The sequence below is a fragment of the Biomphalaria glabrata genome, chromosome 1, assembly GCF_947242115.1.
Source record: "Biomphalaria glabrata chromosome 1, xgBioGlab47.1, whole genome shotgun sequence".
Taxonomy (NCBI): Eukaryota; Metazoa; Mollusca; class Gastropoda; family Planorbidae; genus Biomphalaria; species Biomphalaria glabrata.
Window position 1 is genome coordinate 29,698,863 of NC_074711.1, and position 17,846 is coordinate 29,716,708.

The 17,846-nt window shown below is 33.3% G+C and overlaps 2 protein-coding genes across 6 annotated transcripts; both read right to left on the reverse strand.

Moving 5' to 3' along the window:
* Window positions 1–167: 167 nt before the first annotated feature.
* Window positions 168–3,231, reverse strand: LOC106062644 (neugrin-like). 2 transcript variants are annotated; one of them, XM_013220942.2, is made up of 3 exons: window positions 3,123–3,231; window positions 2,461–2,607; window positions 168–1,007 (listed from the first exon to the last, which is right to left on the reverse strand). In XM_013220942.2, the coding sequence occupies exons 2-3, from the start codon at window positions 2,544–2,546 to the stop codon at window positions 188–190; spliced, it is 906 nt and encodes a 301-aa protein (XP_013076396.2). In that variant the 5' UTR covers window positions 2,547–2,607; window positions 3,123–3,231; the 3' UTR covers window positions 168–187. The 2 variants fall into 2 exon arrangements, with proteins under 2 accessions (XP_013076396.2, XP_013076393.2); XM_013220939.2 differs by lacking the exon at window positions 3,123–3,231 and having other exon boundaries at window positions 2,461–3,075.
* A 4,393-nt stretch (window positions 3,232–7,624) lies between these two features.
* LOC106062643 (DNA cross-link repair 1A protein-like) lies at window positions 7,625–16,192 on the reverse strand. Of its 4 annotated transcripts, none has more exons than XM_013220937.2 (10): window positions 16,149–16,192; window positions 13,406–13,582; window positions 11,903–13,159; window positions 11,215–11,348; window positions 10,934–11,052; window positions 10,520–10,663; window positions 10,291–10,436; window positions 10,054–10,208; window positions 9,776–9,917; window positions 7,625–8,815 (listed from the first exon to the last, which is right to left on the reverse strand). In XM_013220937.2, the coding sequence occupies exons 2-10, from the start codon at window positions 13,569–13,571 to the stop codon at window positions 8,664–8,666; spliced, it is 2,415 nt and encodes an 804-aa protein (XP_013076391.2). In that variant the 5' UTR covers window positions 13,572–13,582; window positions 16,149–16,192; the 3' UTR covers window positions 7,625–8,663. The 4 variants fall into 4 exon arrangements, with proteins under 4 accessions (XP_013076391.2, XP_055887603.1, XP_055887598.1 ...); XM_056031628.1 differs by lacking the exon at window positions 16,149–16,192 and adding an exon at window positions 15,865–15,885; XM_056031623.1 differs by lacking the exon at window positions 16,149–16,192 and adding an exon at window positions 15,423–15,636.
* Window positions 16,193–17,846: the final 1,654 nt, after the last annotated feature.

The window sequence follows — 17,846 nt, forward strand, 5'->3', positions numbered from 1 at the left end:
GACTTTTGAATTTCTTATCATAACACCTCTAAAATATTATGGTATTTGGTTGTTATGTTTTTACATATTATATATTAACCAACAATGTGCCACAAATAAAAAAGTTCAGAAGTAATATTGTAATAATGAAATCTAATATCTACACACTCAGAAGAACATTAATGAAATGCTTTAATAAAATAATTTATTAAGGTTTTTTGTACAAAAACTCTCCATTTTTATCATAAACTGAATTGCCAGAAACCAAATATTTGGCTTTTTTATTAGATAACTTTAAAATGTTATTTTTTGGAGCTGATGGGTTTCCTTCATCTTCTCTAATGGTAAAAGGTTGATTCCCCAAACTGTCGGTTTCACTGTTTTGTTTATATTTTGAAAATCTTTTATAGTCAAATGTCTGAGTTTCATTGTGCACATCTTTGGATTGGTTTGAATCCAACTTTGTTTCAAGGCTTTTGTTATATACTTTAGAGACATCAGCTAAAACATTGGAGAGACGAGTGAGTTTGTCTTGCAAGCTCATTGCATCCTTTGAAGTAGAATCTTTCTTTTCAAGGCAGTCTTTTACAATGGAAGAAAATGGACCGATCTTTAACTGCTTCTTTTTAATTGGTGGCAATGGACAGTAGCTAATGCCTGAAGCATTGGAAATTAAAGTTTCATTGTTTATGTTTTTGAGATTTGAGTAAATGTCATTGTCCTGTTGGCCACTTTCAATGGCTACTTTCAAATCAGTCCAATTCTTCTGAACCTCTAAGTCATGTTGAGCGATATCTTCTTCTCTATGTAATCTCAGCCTTGAAGTTAGAACCTTTTTGATACAAGCTTTATCAACAGGAAAACTGTCTGCAAGTTTCTCTACAGTCCATTCCTCAGGGTACTGTTCATGAAGGAATCGAATCTGTTCTTTTGCAGACCAAGTCAATAAGTTAGGTGGATCAGGTTTTTTGAAAAATTTGCGTTCAATAGTTTTGGCTCTTGCATAATACAATTTTTTTATTGATTCTCTGAAAGAAAACAAATAAGATTGAAACAATTATGTACATTTAAAAACTCTGTACTTTGTAAAACTACTAAATAATAAGGCTTGTCTTCGAGTGATTCTACATATACATTTGACTCTTCCTGCACATTTCTAGTCATTTATTCTGACTAACTTGGAAGTTGTATAAATATGGGTTTTAAATTTAAGATGGTCCAGTGGCAGATTGGCATGGAAGACATATTTTATCTGTAGCAGTTCAGTAGGAACTCGTAATGTAGAGAGGTCCCATCAGATAGGTTCTAAGGTATATCACAATCAATGCAGAGATAAAAACCCATCTCTTTGATTTCATGACCTTAGCAAGTTGTTCTTCTAACTAAAAGCTATGCCATTTATTTCAAGCTGAGAATATTGCCAGTAAAATACTTCCTAACATTTCTTCTGTATTCTAGTCTTCCAATAAATCCTTGTTTTACTGATGTGTGTCAAGTAATTATGTTCTGTTGTACAAAGAATTACAGTAACCAATGAGATAATAACCAAATATTAAATGAATAGCAATGATTCAAATTTTGACAAGTAGTTTTCACAGAGATATTCACAAATTTATATATATATATATGACAAGGTACATTTATAAAATACAAACATTCCACTTGTTTATTAAATCTTTTTTATTTAATTGAAGTGATAGGAGGTGGGTGAGTTGAAAGAAGGAACATTACAACCAATTTAAAATAAATATATATAAGTGGCAAAAAGTGTATTGTAGGAGGATGCATTCAAAATAGTGTGTGTTTGGGGGTATTATAATGCTGGTAGATAAAAAGGCTACAACTGATGGGCCTAAGAAATGTTGGTGCATACTCCATTTATATAACAAGGGTTTGCGGGCCGTTCCATTGAAGGATGAAAGAGATAAAAATAAAGGGAACATATAGAATTTCAGGGCTAGAAAAGTGTGTTAGCTGTGGGGTAGCATTGTAATGTGGGCTGTTTTATTGATGGATTTAAAAGTGTTTAACTATTTTAACAGTAGTGTGTGCCACAGGTGTCAGGTATATAGTATACTTTTTAGAATTCAATGACAGCCATTTCATTAAATTAGATATATTGGCCAAACTGATGGGCCTTAAAAGTGTGTGATTGTGCATACTCTATAATAAGGGGTTGCAGGACTTTTGTTTGTAGGATGAAAGAGAAAAAAGGACATCGAATTTGATGGTTAGAAAATTATGTTGGGGTGGGGATGCATTGTAATGCAGGACGTTTTATTGAGGGGTTTAAAAGTTATCTGGGCAATATAAACATGACATAGATCTCTATAAACCAAGTATTTAAACCATAGCATCTAGCATAGGTATCACTATCATCAGCTAGAAGATATAAATTATATATAATATATATATATATATTATTACTTTTAAGAGACTATTCTATAGGCAGACTGCTAGACTGTAGATTTATGGGCCCACCTTTTAAAATTTTCCTCTGCTAAACGAAAATTCAATTTGCTATTATATTTGCTGATAGAATGTGCTTGTTGTTCCAAGTAGTCCATTTCATCTTCATCAATCTCCCTCGATGCTTTTGCAGGATTTCCAAATATTCGTTTTTGAGACCTGTTGTTATTGTTAGGAAATGATGAAGATTTGTTGATCCTAGTGTTTTCATGTTTCTTCGAAAGTGATTTTACTCTTAATGGTTTTATTGTAGCACTAACCAAAGAGTCACTTCTGCAAGAGGTAGAACTGGAAACCTTGGAATTGGATACGTTTAATCTTTCAACAATTTCAAAAGTTACTTTAGTTAATAATTTTGAAGATTGAGTCTGAGTTGACCTTATTAAGAAAGAATTGATGTTCAACATTTTAACTGTCACTAAAAAAATAAAAAGTCTAAACTAGACACTAGACAGTCTATGTAATCTATAATCAATAGACTAGATCTGGTATACCCTAGACGGCCTAGATCTATATTAGATAGCCTAGACTATAACAATCTAGATCTAGACAATGTCACAATCTATATCTACTAATCCAGAAATAGAATCAAGTTATCAGATCAAGATCGATCATCTAGATCTAAGTCTTATAATTTAAAACAGTTTATTGACTACTTTTTTTTTCTCACTTACTTTGTTCTGAACTAGACTAGTTGTCAAGCTAGATATTTTGACACTGAATAGCTTCGATCACAGCACCTACACTGTAACCTGCAAGGAAGGGTCACAGCTTGAAGGGAAGCAGGAAAGAATACTTAAATAATGAGAACGTCTTCGATCTGAAGATTAAGGATGAGTGCAGTGTTTAAATGACTACACAAACCCAGTTGCGACCTGCATATTTTCCCGTATCTTGTGTAGACAGAACCGTCGTCCGCCTGTGGTCTATTTAATTTATTTAACCTTGGTTAGGTCAATAATAGAATATGCATCCTCTGTTTGGGACCCCCTGAACTCAAGAAAACAAAAAGAAACTGGAATAGACACAAAATAGAGCAGTGAGATTCATAACAAACGAATATTCACATTTGACTAGAGTAACACCTTTAGTAAAATCACTAAATTTAGAAAGCCTTCAGGATAGAAAGTAAAAAGTAGAGTAGCAATTATAATATATAGGCTATTCATAAAACACTGAACCATAATATATAATCTTCAAATACAAAACCAAAATCTAATAAAATACTCAGAAAGACACAAAAAATAAAGGCACATTCCTCATTCCATATCCGCATATACTAGGACATATTTGTACAAATGCTTTTTCTTCTCTAGCGCTATCAGAGCATGGAATGGGTTGCCTGAGCTAGCCAGGAAAACCAGTGACTTGGCAGAATTTAGGTCATTGGTTTAAATGCATGACGCATAGGACGTAATCATCTTCTTTTTGAAGTAACGTCTGTATCATATAAGATAAGAAGGCAAAATGGCACCTGAATTGATCTTTATATAGATAGCGCTAACGGGGGACACCTCTGTTATGCCGTCTCCTGCAGACGATTGCGCCCATCTTGCACACACATAACAGGACCTTCAACTTGCCCTCCATGAATTTGTTGAGGCTGCTGCCTCGTTTTGCCTGTTAACCAAACTAAAAAAAAACGAATGTCATGCTCCAGAAGTCCCGGCCCAGTCGGAATATATTAAGTAACCTAGCTCCACAAATTAATGTGAATGACCTTTTCTTTATTGTTGTTGACCACTTTACCTACCTGGGCAGCACAGTGTCCAACAATGCGACGCTGTCCAGAGAAATAGGCATAAATGTGTTTAAAGCAGTGGTTCTCACCACACATTTGTGTAGCTTCTATATGTGTTCTAATGAAGTCACTTAAGGCTTCTCGAACGCTGCCATCAAAGGTTCCTTAAATTCGCTCCATAATGAGCATAAGCTGGCGAGACTACATTACAAATAACTATATAATATAAAAAAGAAACATAAAAAACAAAAACAAATAAAGCATTTAAAATAAACACGAAACAAAATGGATAAATAGAACTAAATTCGCTGACAACATATATATGTCAGGTGGAACAGAAGAAGACATTAAACGTTGAATAAATCTAGCATGTCGATCAGGCATCTACACACCTAAAACCAAATCTGGAAATCTTCCCACATTTCTAAGAATCCTCAACTCCTACTGCATGGGTCTGAAACTAGGAGAACAACTGAACTACTGAAGCAACAACAAAAAAGTATAGTTCGTCATCGTGGTTCGATGATGACCACTTTGTCATCCAGGGGCCTGTGAGCTTTGCACTGGGGTTTTATGCCTCCTCATGTGGCTGGTGAGACCTATGGAATGTTCGGCTGCACACTGGGCAGATTATTCCAGTTGGAGCTAGTTATTGGCCTTGCTTTTCTTCTCTGGCGTTTTTCTTCTGCCAGCGTTGCTCTCTTTTCCTCAGCAACCTGTGCGCCAGTTTTCACAGCGCGACGCCATGATGCTCTGTCATGTGCCTGTCTCCCAGGTGGCTGGGTCTATGCTGAACGCCTTCAGAGAAAGTTTGAGGGTGTCCTTGAAGCTCTTTCTTTGACCACCTTTCGAGCCCTTTCCTTCGCTTAGTTGGCCATACAAGAGTCGTTTAGTGATGTTTAGGTTATTCCAGCTGGAGCTAGTGTCATTGGCCTTACTTTTCTTCTCTGGCGTTTTTCTTCTGCCAGCGTGGCTCTCTTTTCCTCAGCAACCTGTGCGCCAGTTTTCACAGCGCGACGCCATGATGCTCTGTCGTGTGCCTGTCTCCCAGGTGGCTGGGTCTATGCTGAACGCCTTCAGAGAAGCTTTGAGGGTTTGAGCGCTTTCTTTGACCACCTTGCGAGCCCTTTCCTTTCTTTGCTTAGTTGGCCATACAAGAGTCGTTTAGGGATGCGGCGGTCTTCCATTCTGCAGACGTGTCCTGCCCATTGCAGCTGGGACTGCATCAGGAATGCGTGGATGCTTTGCAGACCCGCTCTTCGAAGGACTTCAGTATCTGGTATTTTGTCTTGCCATTTGACATTCAGTATTTTTCTTAGACATGTCATGTGGTAGTGGTTCAGCTTCTTTGCATGTTTTTTTGTACACTGTCCACGTTTCTGAGGCATAGAGCAGTGTAGGGAGGATGACAGCTCGATAGATTCCTAGCTTTGTGATGATAGCTCGTCTGTTCCAGACGTTTTTAGAAAGTCTACCATAGGATGCACTGGCTTTGGCGATACGCAGGTCGATTTCATTATCGATCTTTCCGTTTCTGGAAAGTGTGCTGCCAAGATATATGAATCTGTCCACTGCATTTATATCATGCCCATTTATCTTGATTGTTGGATCCAATTAGGCTTTTCCTGGAGCAGGCAAATATAAGACTTCAGTTTTTTTTGTGTTGATGGTAAGACCAAAGTCTGAGCATGCTCTTGAGAAGTCACTGACGATGCTCTGCAGATCATTTTCAGAGCAGGCATTTAGGGCACAGTCGTCAGCAAGTAGCAAGTCCCTGATTAGGCCTACTGCTGATTTTATTTTTAACTTTGCTTTGAGCCGCCTCGGGTTGAATAGGCCACCATCAAATCTGTATGTTATATTTATTGATGCAGTCACAAATAGAGAAAACAGCGGGATAAATATAACAACAAAAAAGTAGGCCATCAATAGATGTTTCTGAAATATCTTGAAAATACAGTGTTAAATGACAACGTACAAAACACCACTGCTGTATGAGATGGTAGGACAGAGAAGTACAGAAGTGGAGACAGACTGGTCACACCCTAAAAAAAAAGAAGATGCAAACAAAAGAGCAAGACAAACTTTAGATTGGAGCCCCCAAGCCATAAGACGCAGCCTAGAGGAACACCTAAAAGAATATGGTGATGCAATTTAACCTACTAGAATGTAACTAAATGAAGCTGAGAGGACAGGAAAGAGCTGGGAAACCATTAAAAGACTAGCAATTTAAGAGACCGCGGAGATTCGAGTGGCATGTTTTTACTGAGGCCCTATATTCCATAAGGAGCACAAAGGCCATGCAGATGATGATGAGCCTATATATGTTTAATATTACTCGGATCTAAAGTTGTAAGTTGCGTAGGCCAGTGCTTTTCAAGACTGTGGTACTCGTGTGGTCTCTTCAATACATGGATGTTTCGATCTTTCCGTTTTGTTTATAGTTTTTAACAATTTATTTCTAAAGGATTTATCTATGCGAATAAACTTTTTAAAATGGGAGTAAAATTAAACCTTAGTGTTTGTCTTATTACATCCCAGATCTCTATAAAGATTTAGATGTCGACATACGTATTACATTAGCATAGAAGAGCATGAATGATGAGTGAATCTTGACCATGGCAGACATGCTTTCAAATTATTAAATTTAATCTGGAACACGCGGTTATTGCGTTTTTTGTGCCAAGAAAAAGAGTTCTGACCATTTAACGTTGCTTTTTAAAAGGCCTACTAAAAATTAAAATCATGAGAGATTTTTTTTTTAGTTCGTGTTGAAGTGTAAAGGTCTCCATCTCTTCTTGCAAGATTCGTCATCTCTCACAGAGAAGCTTGAGATTTGTTATGACAAAAGCGCTTAATTAGCTTCCAAACCGATCGAGGGGTCTCGATTCCTGGTAGATCTTGGATTTGATTCATGAATTTTAAGATTCTCTTGAATCCATCCAACTCTACTGGGTACCTGACTTAAGTTTGGGAAGTCAAGGCGGTTGGTCGTTGTGCTGGCCACATGATAGGCCTACCCTTGTCACTTGTCAGCCCATATTGTTAATTTTCAGAAGGGTACCTTATTATGATTCTTATGAATTTGCAGTCTTATGGATAATTTGCATACATGTTAACAAATTTAATGAACTGAGATGCGAACACAATATTTTCAAAATGGAAGAAAAAGTTTTAGCTTTTCATAAGAAAATCTCTTTCATGATAATCTGATTCATGATAGTCTTGATTATTTGATCTACTGAAATCTGTACACAACTGTTTGACTGAAAGTCTTAATTTTTTGTTCTACTATAATCTTTCTATACAAATACCTTATTAAAACATTTGAACTAAAAATTCATGTAACATTCAAATGAATGACACTGACAAAAAAAAAAAAAAAATTCTGAATTCTTATGATGCTTTAAAATTTTTTTTTTTTTCAAAAAAAAAAAAAGTGTTCAGTGTAATGCCTTTTGAAAGAATATATGACAAATATAAATGCAATCATTCAAGTTGTGTAGCCTAAATACAAGTGCTTATGACAGTAAAGCCTGAAAAATGCCAATAATTGGTAACCTTTATGCACAAAAATATTATGTAAATTTTGTAAATTTATATGAAACTTTTATATTTATTTTTTTTTTTACAAAAAAATGGTACTTTCTAACGAATATGTAAATTTTCATAAGAAAAAAAAAATCATTTTTGGCCTACTCAACTAGGAGCATGGGCCTACAGGCAACAAATTTAAAGTATTTACAACTTGAAATAAAAAATCTTTAAAGTAAATACGTGTATTCCACTGATTGGATGAAAGGTCCAAAGTAATACTCGTCAAGACTAATAAAGAAAAACCAAAGAACATCACAGAGATTATACATTAACTCATAAATAGACCCGCTAAAATAGTCTGGGTAGAAGATGTGTATTATTTCAATTAAAATTCCCAATTTTAATTAATTTGTAAAGCCTAAATATAATGATGAACAAATTATTTTGTAATGTTTTGGTAAAATAAAAAAAAAAGAACAATTATTCCCAATTAAAATAAGTAGCACCTAATTGTCAACCCAAAAAAAATAAATATAATGCAGTAATGGTGTAGATGTAATTTATACCAAAGTTTATAGTATTCATGTTTTAATTTTTAACCTTGTATTTTAGTGATCAAAACATTCTATTGATTAGCTAATAATAATTTAGCTGCATTTATCACCAATCCATACATAAATTTATATTAATCATGAAACTGACATTGCTTATAAAACCTTATGCTTGCCTAGTTAATTAATCTAATATAAACGATTTCATGCAACAAAGAGAACACATCATAAAAATATCAAAATAATATACAACAATTAAATAAATTAATCCCATATTTTTTTACAGTGATCATAATTTTGTGTAAAAAATATAATAATATTTTATCACTTTTAGTTAGACCTATTTTCACACAAAAATGCAAATGCTAAGCACTGGAAAAAAAAAATCAATCTTGCCGCCATTGCTTAAAAATATCTTCCATTTTCTGTCTAGCTGATGGATTTCCATTGTTGACAGTTGGCAAAATCTTCTTAGGCTTCAGAAACTGTACAAAACGTTTTAACTCTAAGTAACTACTGTGCTCACTGTATGGGACTCCTGGAGAGGTAGATAAAAAACAACATAGTTGAACTTCATAAAAGGTATATATCTTTCTTACATCATTGTAGATAGCTTTGAAATTAAGATCACTTTAGATACATAGTGTATATTTATAGATTCTATATACAAGAATTTGTGTTAGTTATTTAGGGTATACATGGAATACAGCTTTTTTTGTTTTTACATACAGAGAAAAAATAGGACTTTTCACATTTATCTAATTACAGTATTTATGAAACAAAAAGTTGAAGATAACAAGGTACAGATATAGATAAATGTCAACTTTAATGGCATGAAATGAGATTCAGGGTACAAAGAGTGTATTTGTAAGATTGAATAGCTGGCTCCATCAGCTGTGACAAATTCATACACATACAAAACACAACCTAATAGAAAACATGTGCTCCTTCTTCCTTTGAATCATTAGAGCATGGAACATGTTGCCTGAATCAGTCAGAAAAATCAAAGACTTAGCAGAGTTTGAGCCTCTAATTAACACGACTAGATTAACACATGGATACGCATAGAACATACATCTGTATTTTTATAAGATAAGCTTGTGGGAAAAGTTGTCGAGAGGCTAAGTATGCTTGAACTTGGCTACATATGAAGGGGGCTCGAGGTTCGACAACCGAATCGAGCAGAGTTGTGTGTTTACTGAGCGTCTAAAGGCAGCACCGATAAACCTTCTCTCAGATACTCCCCTCCCAACTGGTCCACAAATGAGATAGGACCAAAGCGCTCTGTGCATGCTATAAGCATGAAAGTAGCACTATATAAAAGCTATAGTTAAGCTAAGAATGCTTTTTAAAGACTGTATGTGTAAGGTGATGGGGGGGGGGGGGAGTGAACATGAAAAGCTTTGAGAATACATTCGTTTTCCTTTCTAATTATTGATGCAATGGATATTATATATTTCTTATCTATTAGCTGGTGTTGGTAATTGTTTCTTCTTACCATAAAGTGTCACATTGTTTTTACTCCACTTAGGTTTTAAATTTTGTAATGACTCTAGCTTGTCCTGATAAGTCCATCCAGTAGGCTCTAGTGCTAGAACAGAAGTGAACTGTGGATATTTGCTGTGATGTTCAAACAACCCCTACAGAAAAATATTTCACATCCATTAGCTTTTTTTTTTTTTCAAAACAGAAAAAGTTTTAAAGTTAAATTTAAAGTATTTGGTATAGAGAAAAATATTGGGTGTAAAAAAACTACTTCTAAGCTACATTATAAACCTTTTGATTCAGTTTTCCCATAGGCAACACGTGCACTTGTCCTTTTAGCCAGTCTAATGTTGTTCTTGACTTGAGATCATCATCTTCCAGACAATCCAGAACTTTTTTCTTATCACTCATTACACATATGCTGGTGTCCAAAATTTTAGCTATGGCTTAGGATTAAATGCAATGAGATAATAAACTGAAGAATTCAAACAAAACAGACAAGAAGAAACAAAAACATTTGATACTTACAATGAAAAATTCTCTCTTTCCCAATAGTGTAAGCCCCACACACAATTAAAGTTTTGGGAGTTTCTGCCACAAAGTTAAGAACAAGACTGACTACAAAGTCAATAACTTCAGGTTGTGCTGGGAATGCATAACATGGGTTGCAGTATCTGAAATAGGATAGTAAAGTAATAGTTATGTATATACATTTTTAGACATCTGAAGCAACAAAATGTATATGATAATCACTTACGTGGTGTCTAGGTAAAGTTCAGATATGGTTACATTTTGCAACATTGTATACTGCTCCATCTCAACACTAGCTCTGAAATCACCAGTATGTAAAATTTTTCTGCCGTCTTGTAACTCAAATAAAATAATTACAGCTCCAGGACAACTGAAAAAAATAGACATTGAAATCTTATTGGTCTAATTATCAAAGCTCAATAGTGTCTGGCACATAGGTTAACAAAAATGTGAAATGTTCATTTCATTTCTATAATAACAATAATAATTATATTTTTGTCATATTATTTTTTCTTCCAGTGAAAACAATTTAACAAGAAATTATAATGTGGATAAATTAAAAATGTCTAACATTCATTGTCATATAATGAGAATATGAATATTATAGTATATATATATATAATATCACTTCTCATCTTACTGATTAGCTTCCATAAATGTCAAAGTGACACCAGCTACTTGACATGGTTGCCAGAGTGGTAATCTGTTAATCCATTTTTCATCAACTCCAAGTCTTTTCTGCACAAGATTTCCTGTCACCTAGGGGTAGTAAATACATTATTTTTATTAAAAAGCCTAGGCAGATCCAGTTTATCCTAGTGATAACCTGAAGCAAAAGTTATACAGTATTTTTAAAAGTTATAATTTACTTCATTTTGGAAACACAAACTAGTTTGAGATGTAAATACTATTTTAACTAACCTTGCTACAGTATATTGGCTGTGAAAATTTTTTGGTCAGCCCTCCATAGTGATCATAATGAAAATGTGTAAGAATGTAGGCCAGGCATCCAGGGATCACTCCAAAACGAAAGGCATCAACAGTAATAGCAGTCCCTAGAATTTTTTTTTTAAAGATTTATTTTTTTTATTACTAATGTATTTTCAAATTTAATAGATATATAATATGTGAAAGAACAAAGTTGAAAGTAATGTTTCAAAACAATATTAAATATAAAAATGTTGATTTATAGACATAGAAGCCTGAAATTAATAAATGTCAGGTCTTTTATAATTAAATTATAAACAATATGCTTATATTTCAAAAGAAACAACAGTAAGCTTACAATTTAACTAAGAATAGCCAATGGAGTTAAAAAAATAAATTTCAAATTTCATGTTGTTAAATCTACTTTTTGTGAATCTATTACTTAAATTATATTGTGTGAAATAATAGTGTCTAATCTTTTCATGATGTCAGCTTGAAGGATTTAGTTGTTTTATTTCATAAAGAGTTATTCTAAACAAGGATGTCCAGCATACAATTGAATATTGGATCATCAGTTTAAGCTTCTGAAACTACTAAGACATATCAACCATGGAACTCTATTGTAACACCAACATACAATGACTCGTGATGTTTTAAAATGTTTAAGTATTTTTAAAATTACCTGGAATCTTCTTATAGAACGGACACACTTTTTTGGCATCCCTCTTTGTTTTTGGCTCAACCACTGTTGTAGGTGTATCTAATAATAATCCTGTTGAAATACTAGATGCTGATTTACTTGTATTAGATACAATGTTTTTTTTCCCTGAATGTAAATCTGGACGAGAGGTGACAGGCACTAGTACACTTTTGTTTTTCCTATTTGACTCAGCACAAACAGTTTTTTCTTGCACTCCAAATTTAGGTTTAAAAAATGAATATAAAGATGTCTGTTTTGTCAATGATGGATTGTTTAATTTTGATAACAAAACAGAATCAATCAAACTCTTGCCAAGTGGCAAGCAAGGATTAGATGTTTGTTTGTTGAAATTTTCTGGTTTTGTATAGCCACCCTGAAACTTATTGTCTTCACAAGAGCTGTGATTGACTAATGAACTCTTGACATCTTTATCATCATCTGCAATATTTGTTTCAGCCAGTAGATCTGAACCAGTAAAAAATCCCCCCATGTTTTCATTGTATAGAATAGGATCAGACATGACGTCAACTTCTGATGAGCTAGTGGAAGTGATTTTTTCTACCAGATTAAAGTCATCATTATCAAAAAGAATGTCAACATCAACAAAAGAATGTAGAATGTCTTGCTTCTTAAGTTCAGTATCAGTACTTTGAGTTCTACAGTTTGACAACTCTGTTTCTTTATCATTTATAATGTTTTTACCAACTGTTGTAGTATCTGATTCTTCTTCTTTCTGACACTTTGTTTTTTTATTGGCCCCTTCCACCAAAATGTTTGATACTTCTTCAAATACAAGTTTAGAACTTTTCCTTTTCAAAGTTTGGCTTGATTGAACAAAATAGTCATCAATACACTTTCTATTCAGAATATCTGAATAAGAACAGTTTGAGCCCTGGGATGATGATGGGCTTTTTGTTAGGGAGGAAGTTTTTACCTTCCTTTTCAGAGGAGAGTTTTTTCTCTTACAAGTGGACTTGCTCTTCGAAGAGCTTTGTAATTGTTTTACAGGTTTACTAGAAGGGCTTGATTTTATATTTGCCTGATTCCTTCTTTGCTCAGGTTTGCATATATTGGCATTGTTACTTTTTATCAAATGATTCAAATCTTTGGTAATGCAGGAACTTTTTATGTTCACCTTATTAGGAATGGAAGCCTCTTCACTGTTCAGCAGATCAACATCTATAACCTCCAATGTACTGAACAGTTTATCTGGCTGGACAATTTCATGCAAACATCCATCTGGCATTAAAAAAAAACAGAATGAAAATACTTTTTTAATCAGTTGGATAACTTTTGAAACACCAAATAAATTTTTTTTCTTCAATAATTATTAAATGAAAACAATTTTTTAAAGAGTTATAAATTAAATATTATAAAGTACATTTTAACACAAAACAAGATATAAATGCATTTAACAATAACAATATATATGCTATTTAAGTAAAAGGTAGCAAGAAATATTACTAACAAAATTACAAAGATTACCTTGTTTAAGGTCACTTGTTTTTTCAACTTGAACAACGTTATTGATCACTGAAGTGCATTTGTTTTGAACTTCACAACTAAGAACAGCTGGATTTGTTTCTTTATTTTTTCTTCCAGATTTATAGTTCCATATTTCATCCTCATTAGATTCAGAACCTCCAGCCATTTAGCATTTAGCTATAATTTTATGAAAAAGTATTGCTATCAACTAATACAAACTTGAGTTATTAATTATTAAAACTTACATCTAGAATAATCTATAAACATTTAAAAAATATATATCTAGGTTTAGTTTGCAATTCAAATACTGACAATATCAATGCAGTTAATTATTGTACATAATTCCTGTGAAAGTGTAACAATGCCTGGTGATTATGTATGCCAAACCTTTGACTGAAGCTGTGTTTCAATGATAGTCACATGAGAAGTTGCATAGGGAAAAGATCTCAAGACATAAAATGCCACAGAGAACAAAGAGTATGTATACATACAATATTATTCATGATGAACAGTTATAACTGTATTGTATAAATACAATTTTCTTGGATTCATTTACTACAAATATGGAGAAGCCGAAGAAAAATCCGAGATAGTATGAAGAATTTAAAGCTTTTTTGTTGTGGGCGGGAGATAGCTGTGTGTGGGTAGGGATCAGATACCTAAAAGTGATACTAGAATTCAAAGGCCAAAGAAATTAACAAAAATGTTGGTTCCAGAAAGCTAAAGAGAGGGAAGGAGAGAGAGCGGGCTGTTAAATTTCAGTGTAACTGATACTACACTAATTAAAGAAGATATATACACTAATTCACGGGCTAAAAAGTATATTAGGGGGATCTATATTATTGAAATTACAATAAAAGAAAGGGAGGGGTTGTTAAGGTCATAATAAACAATAAGATTCTAGAATTTTCTCTAGATCTATATAAAGCCTGGGAATAAATCAAGGGGTGTCCGGTGTAGCCATGTGCAAAATTATATATTATATTTTTAATAATGCTAGTAGTAAAGTATAGATTTAGAACCAGACTCCAGATTGATAATTACTTATAATAAATTATAAATGTTGGTGTTTCATAGATTTTCTAGATCATCTACACAATAATCTTAGAAGATCTCTGGAGAATTTAAATCTAAATAATCTAGAACTAGACTCTCAATAGTCTTTTAAATGATGATATGTTGACTTGTACATATAAAATGATATAATGATGATTTATGATCTCTTAGTCTTAATGACAGTAGTGACTAGATTTAGTCACATTCAAATAAATGATTCATTATTCACAGTAATTAATCTGAGTAATCATTAATTATAATATTAATTAGATCTACATATATATATTATATATAATATATATATATTTATATTATTTTTATTAATTGTCTAAGTCTATGTCACATGTCTAAGTCTAATTTTATTATGGATCTAAATCTAGTCAATATCTAGGTTAGCCTTTATCATATAAATCTAGCTAGATTAATGTAAATATATTTCTAGAACCAGAAGAGTAGATCTACAATAATGATAATCTACATACTACATGATGTAGACTCTATTAGTGTCTCTCTAAACGACTGACTATATTTATTACTTATTACTATAGTATTAAAGTGTAACTATAATCTCTATATTATATATAATATTATATAACTCTATCAGTAGTATCATTATCATATGCCTGTATTAGTCACTTATAAGTGTACCACTGTATAATTATAATGTATATTGTATGCCTATAGACACTTCTATAGTAATAAAGTATGTTTAGTAGTATAGTATTGATTGTAATTGACAATTGAAGTAGACCTAAATAACTTAGACTCTAAGTTAAAGACTAAGTTAGAGTTAGAGTACTTAGAGTAGTTAGAGTGACTAGGTTAGACTTAACTTTAACTAAATCATGATTTAATTTGATTATCATGATGATGTTGATGTAGTGAACAGTAGTGGTGTAGTCTAAATCAAATAGTTCAAATACAATTAAATACATAACTAATTATTCTAATAATACATTACATTTTTTACATGTCTCTGTCTAGTCACTGGACACTAGGACGACTAGATTAGATCTAGTCTATCATCTAGTTAATCTAGTAGTGTAAGTGATATATTAATAATATTATAAGACTAACGTCACTAGATCTAAGTGTCTACTACTGGCAGTACTACTACTACAGTGACAGTGTCAGTAACACTAACAGTCTACTCTCAGTCTTGTGTCTCTAGAGTCTAGATCTAGTCTAGATAAGTTAAATTTAACTTAAATAAGATTATATAATTATAATAACTTAATAAGTAGATTTAGATCTCTAGTCTAGTACTATAGTAACACTATAGTATAGTATTAAGTATAGTAATAGTAAATAGTCGTATAGTGTATAGATAAGAATAATAATTTAAGATAGTTAGTAAGTTAGTGTTAGTTACACATTCATAAGTTCATAAGATCTAGACATACTCATAGTGTCATAGTCATCTCATAGTATTATTACTAATAATAATATTAGATCTAGTAAGAAGTACTAGAACTTGATCTACTATGACTGATCTAGTAACTAGATCTAGCTAGATCTAGATCTAGTGTAGTAGTAGTACTTCTAGATTATAGGTCTACGACTAGATTCTAGATGGGTCTTAAGAGGCCCCTAGATCTAGATAGATTCTAAATCTAGAAGGCTATAACACAAGTATAAGTGTAAGTTTAGAGTCTAATTATATAAATGTCTAAGACTATTTGTTTACAGGATTTCAGGCCGGCGCCGACCGATTCACATTTTTTGACAAACCGGAACAAGAAAAAGAAAAGTAAAGACAGCACTAGACCAGTGTTTCTCAAATTTTTACCGATGGCGGCTTATCCATCGTTCTAAAGCGATTGGTATCGCTCTCCTCCCTCGCATCTATGTTCATAGATCTAGTCGTAAAAATAAATAAATAAAGTCGCATTTCAAATTAAGTCTAACAAAGCATCAGGCAGCGCAGTGCTGGCTTATACTATTAATAATAACTATTATGTGATAGAAATTCCAGGTACATCTATGATATTGGGCATTTTTTGTACAACTAGTCCTAGGTCAGGATGAGAAAGGACTATTTCGACCATTCTAAGACAATAAAGTTGAGAAGAATCATGTTTGTGGAGACGTTTTGAAATGTCTTCATCAAAGCGTTTTGACTCAATTGCTCACTCCGCTAATGAAAATGATAGCTCCTTGTAATAAAAGAAGTCGTCTCCCTTTCAAACCTTTTGCGATCTATAGGGTAGAATCGGGTAGATCAGTGATGCCCAACATAATTCGAACTGCGGGCCATTTTAATTTCCTAACTGGTGTCGCGGGCCACATAAACGAAACTGTACAAAAACGAAATGAAATTGACCTGAAACTATTTGATTCGAAACCTGTGGATCTAGTACTTACATTCATTAATGGGATATATTGTACTTCTTTTAAGCGCCAGAAAACGGCTTCATTTCTCTATTAAATATATGAGCAACAATGTAGCTAGCAATACCAACGACTCATTTTCTTGTCTCTTTTTTTGGTAAATATTCTCATCGATCCTCCAATCTCTAGACGTAGTTTAACACTATTTATATCCACGTCTCAAATCAAGGAATGCCTTCAAATTTGTTTTATAATGCTGTTAATGTGTTGTTCTTTAAAAAAAAAAAACACCTACAATTTCTTTACAATTGAAATATGTTGGCTTATTATTATATTCCACAAAAAAAGTAAAAGTCCTATCACTTTTTCTGGTAGATTCTACATTAAGAATCGCATTTCATAGACGCACAAATGTTAAAGGTCATGGTACCAATCAATCGAATAAACATTGATGGCCCTAACGTAGTAGAGAGACATTTTTAAACCTTTTTTTTTGGGGGGGGGGAGGGGGGACTTGCAGATTTTTTACTCTTTGTGCCGACATTTCGTCGGGCCGGATGGAACCGATGGCGGCTTTTTTGGGCATCACTGGGGTAGATGATGTAAATGTCATCTGTTTCTGTGGCCCACGGTTAACGAGGGTGTCATGTGACCAGAAAAAGACCAACCATCTTTACTTTTCCCCAACTAATGTCAGATACCCTTTAGAGCTTGCTGGCGCCATAAAGATCCCGAAATCCAAGATCTTTACCAAGATTCGAACCCAGGAACCCAGACTCGGAAGCCAAACGCTTTACCACTCAGCCACCGCGCCTCGAATCCACTCCTTATAAGATGAACTTAAAATATTTTAGTTTTTAAAACAGTGGTACCTAATAATGTTATTTTACTTATTAATATTCAAACATTGATAGATAAGTAGGCTACAAAGAACATGCACTTTTTTCTCTTTCATAAATTAAGAAATACCATTTCTCCTTTTTTTTTAAAATCATGACATCGAGAAGACACTTGATAGGACATTGTGGGATATGCGCCTCATAGTTTGAGAAAC

Bases quoted from the DNA above. Each gene is read 5' to 3' on its own strand.
- LOC106062644 (XM_013220939.2), bottom strand. From the start codon at position 2,855: ATGTTGAACATCAATTCTTTCTTAATAAGGTCAACTCAGACTCAATCT. The intron at 1,008-2,460 runs GTGGGCCCATAA...GTTTTCTTTCAG, and splicing joins GCAGAGGAAAATTTTAAAAG to AGAATCAATAAAAAAATTGT.
- LOC106062643 (XM_013220937.2), bottom strand. From the start codon at position 13,571: ATGGCTGGAGGTTCTGAATCTAATGAGGATGAAATATGGAACTATAAA. The intron at 13,160-13,405 runs GTAATCTTTGTA...TTTTAATGCCAG, and splicing joins AACAAGTGACCTTAAACAAG to ATGGATGTTTGCATGAAATT. The intron at 11,053-11,214 runs GTTAGTTAAAAT...TACTACCCCTAG, and splicing joins AGCCAATATACTGTAGCAAG to GTGACAGGAAATCTTGTGCA.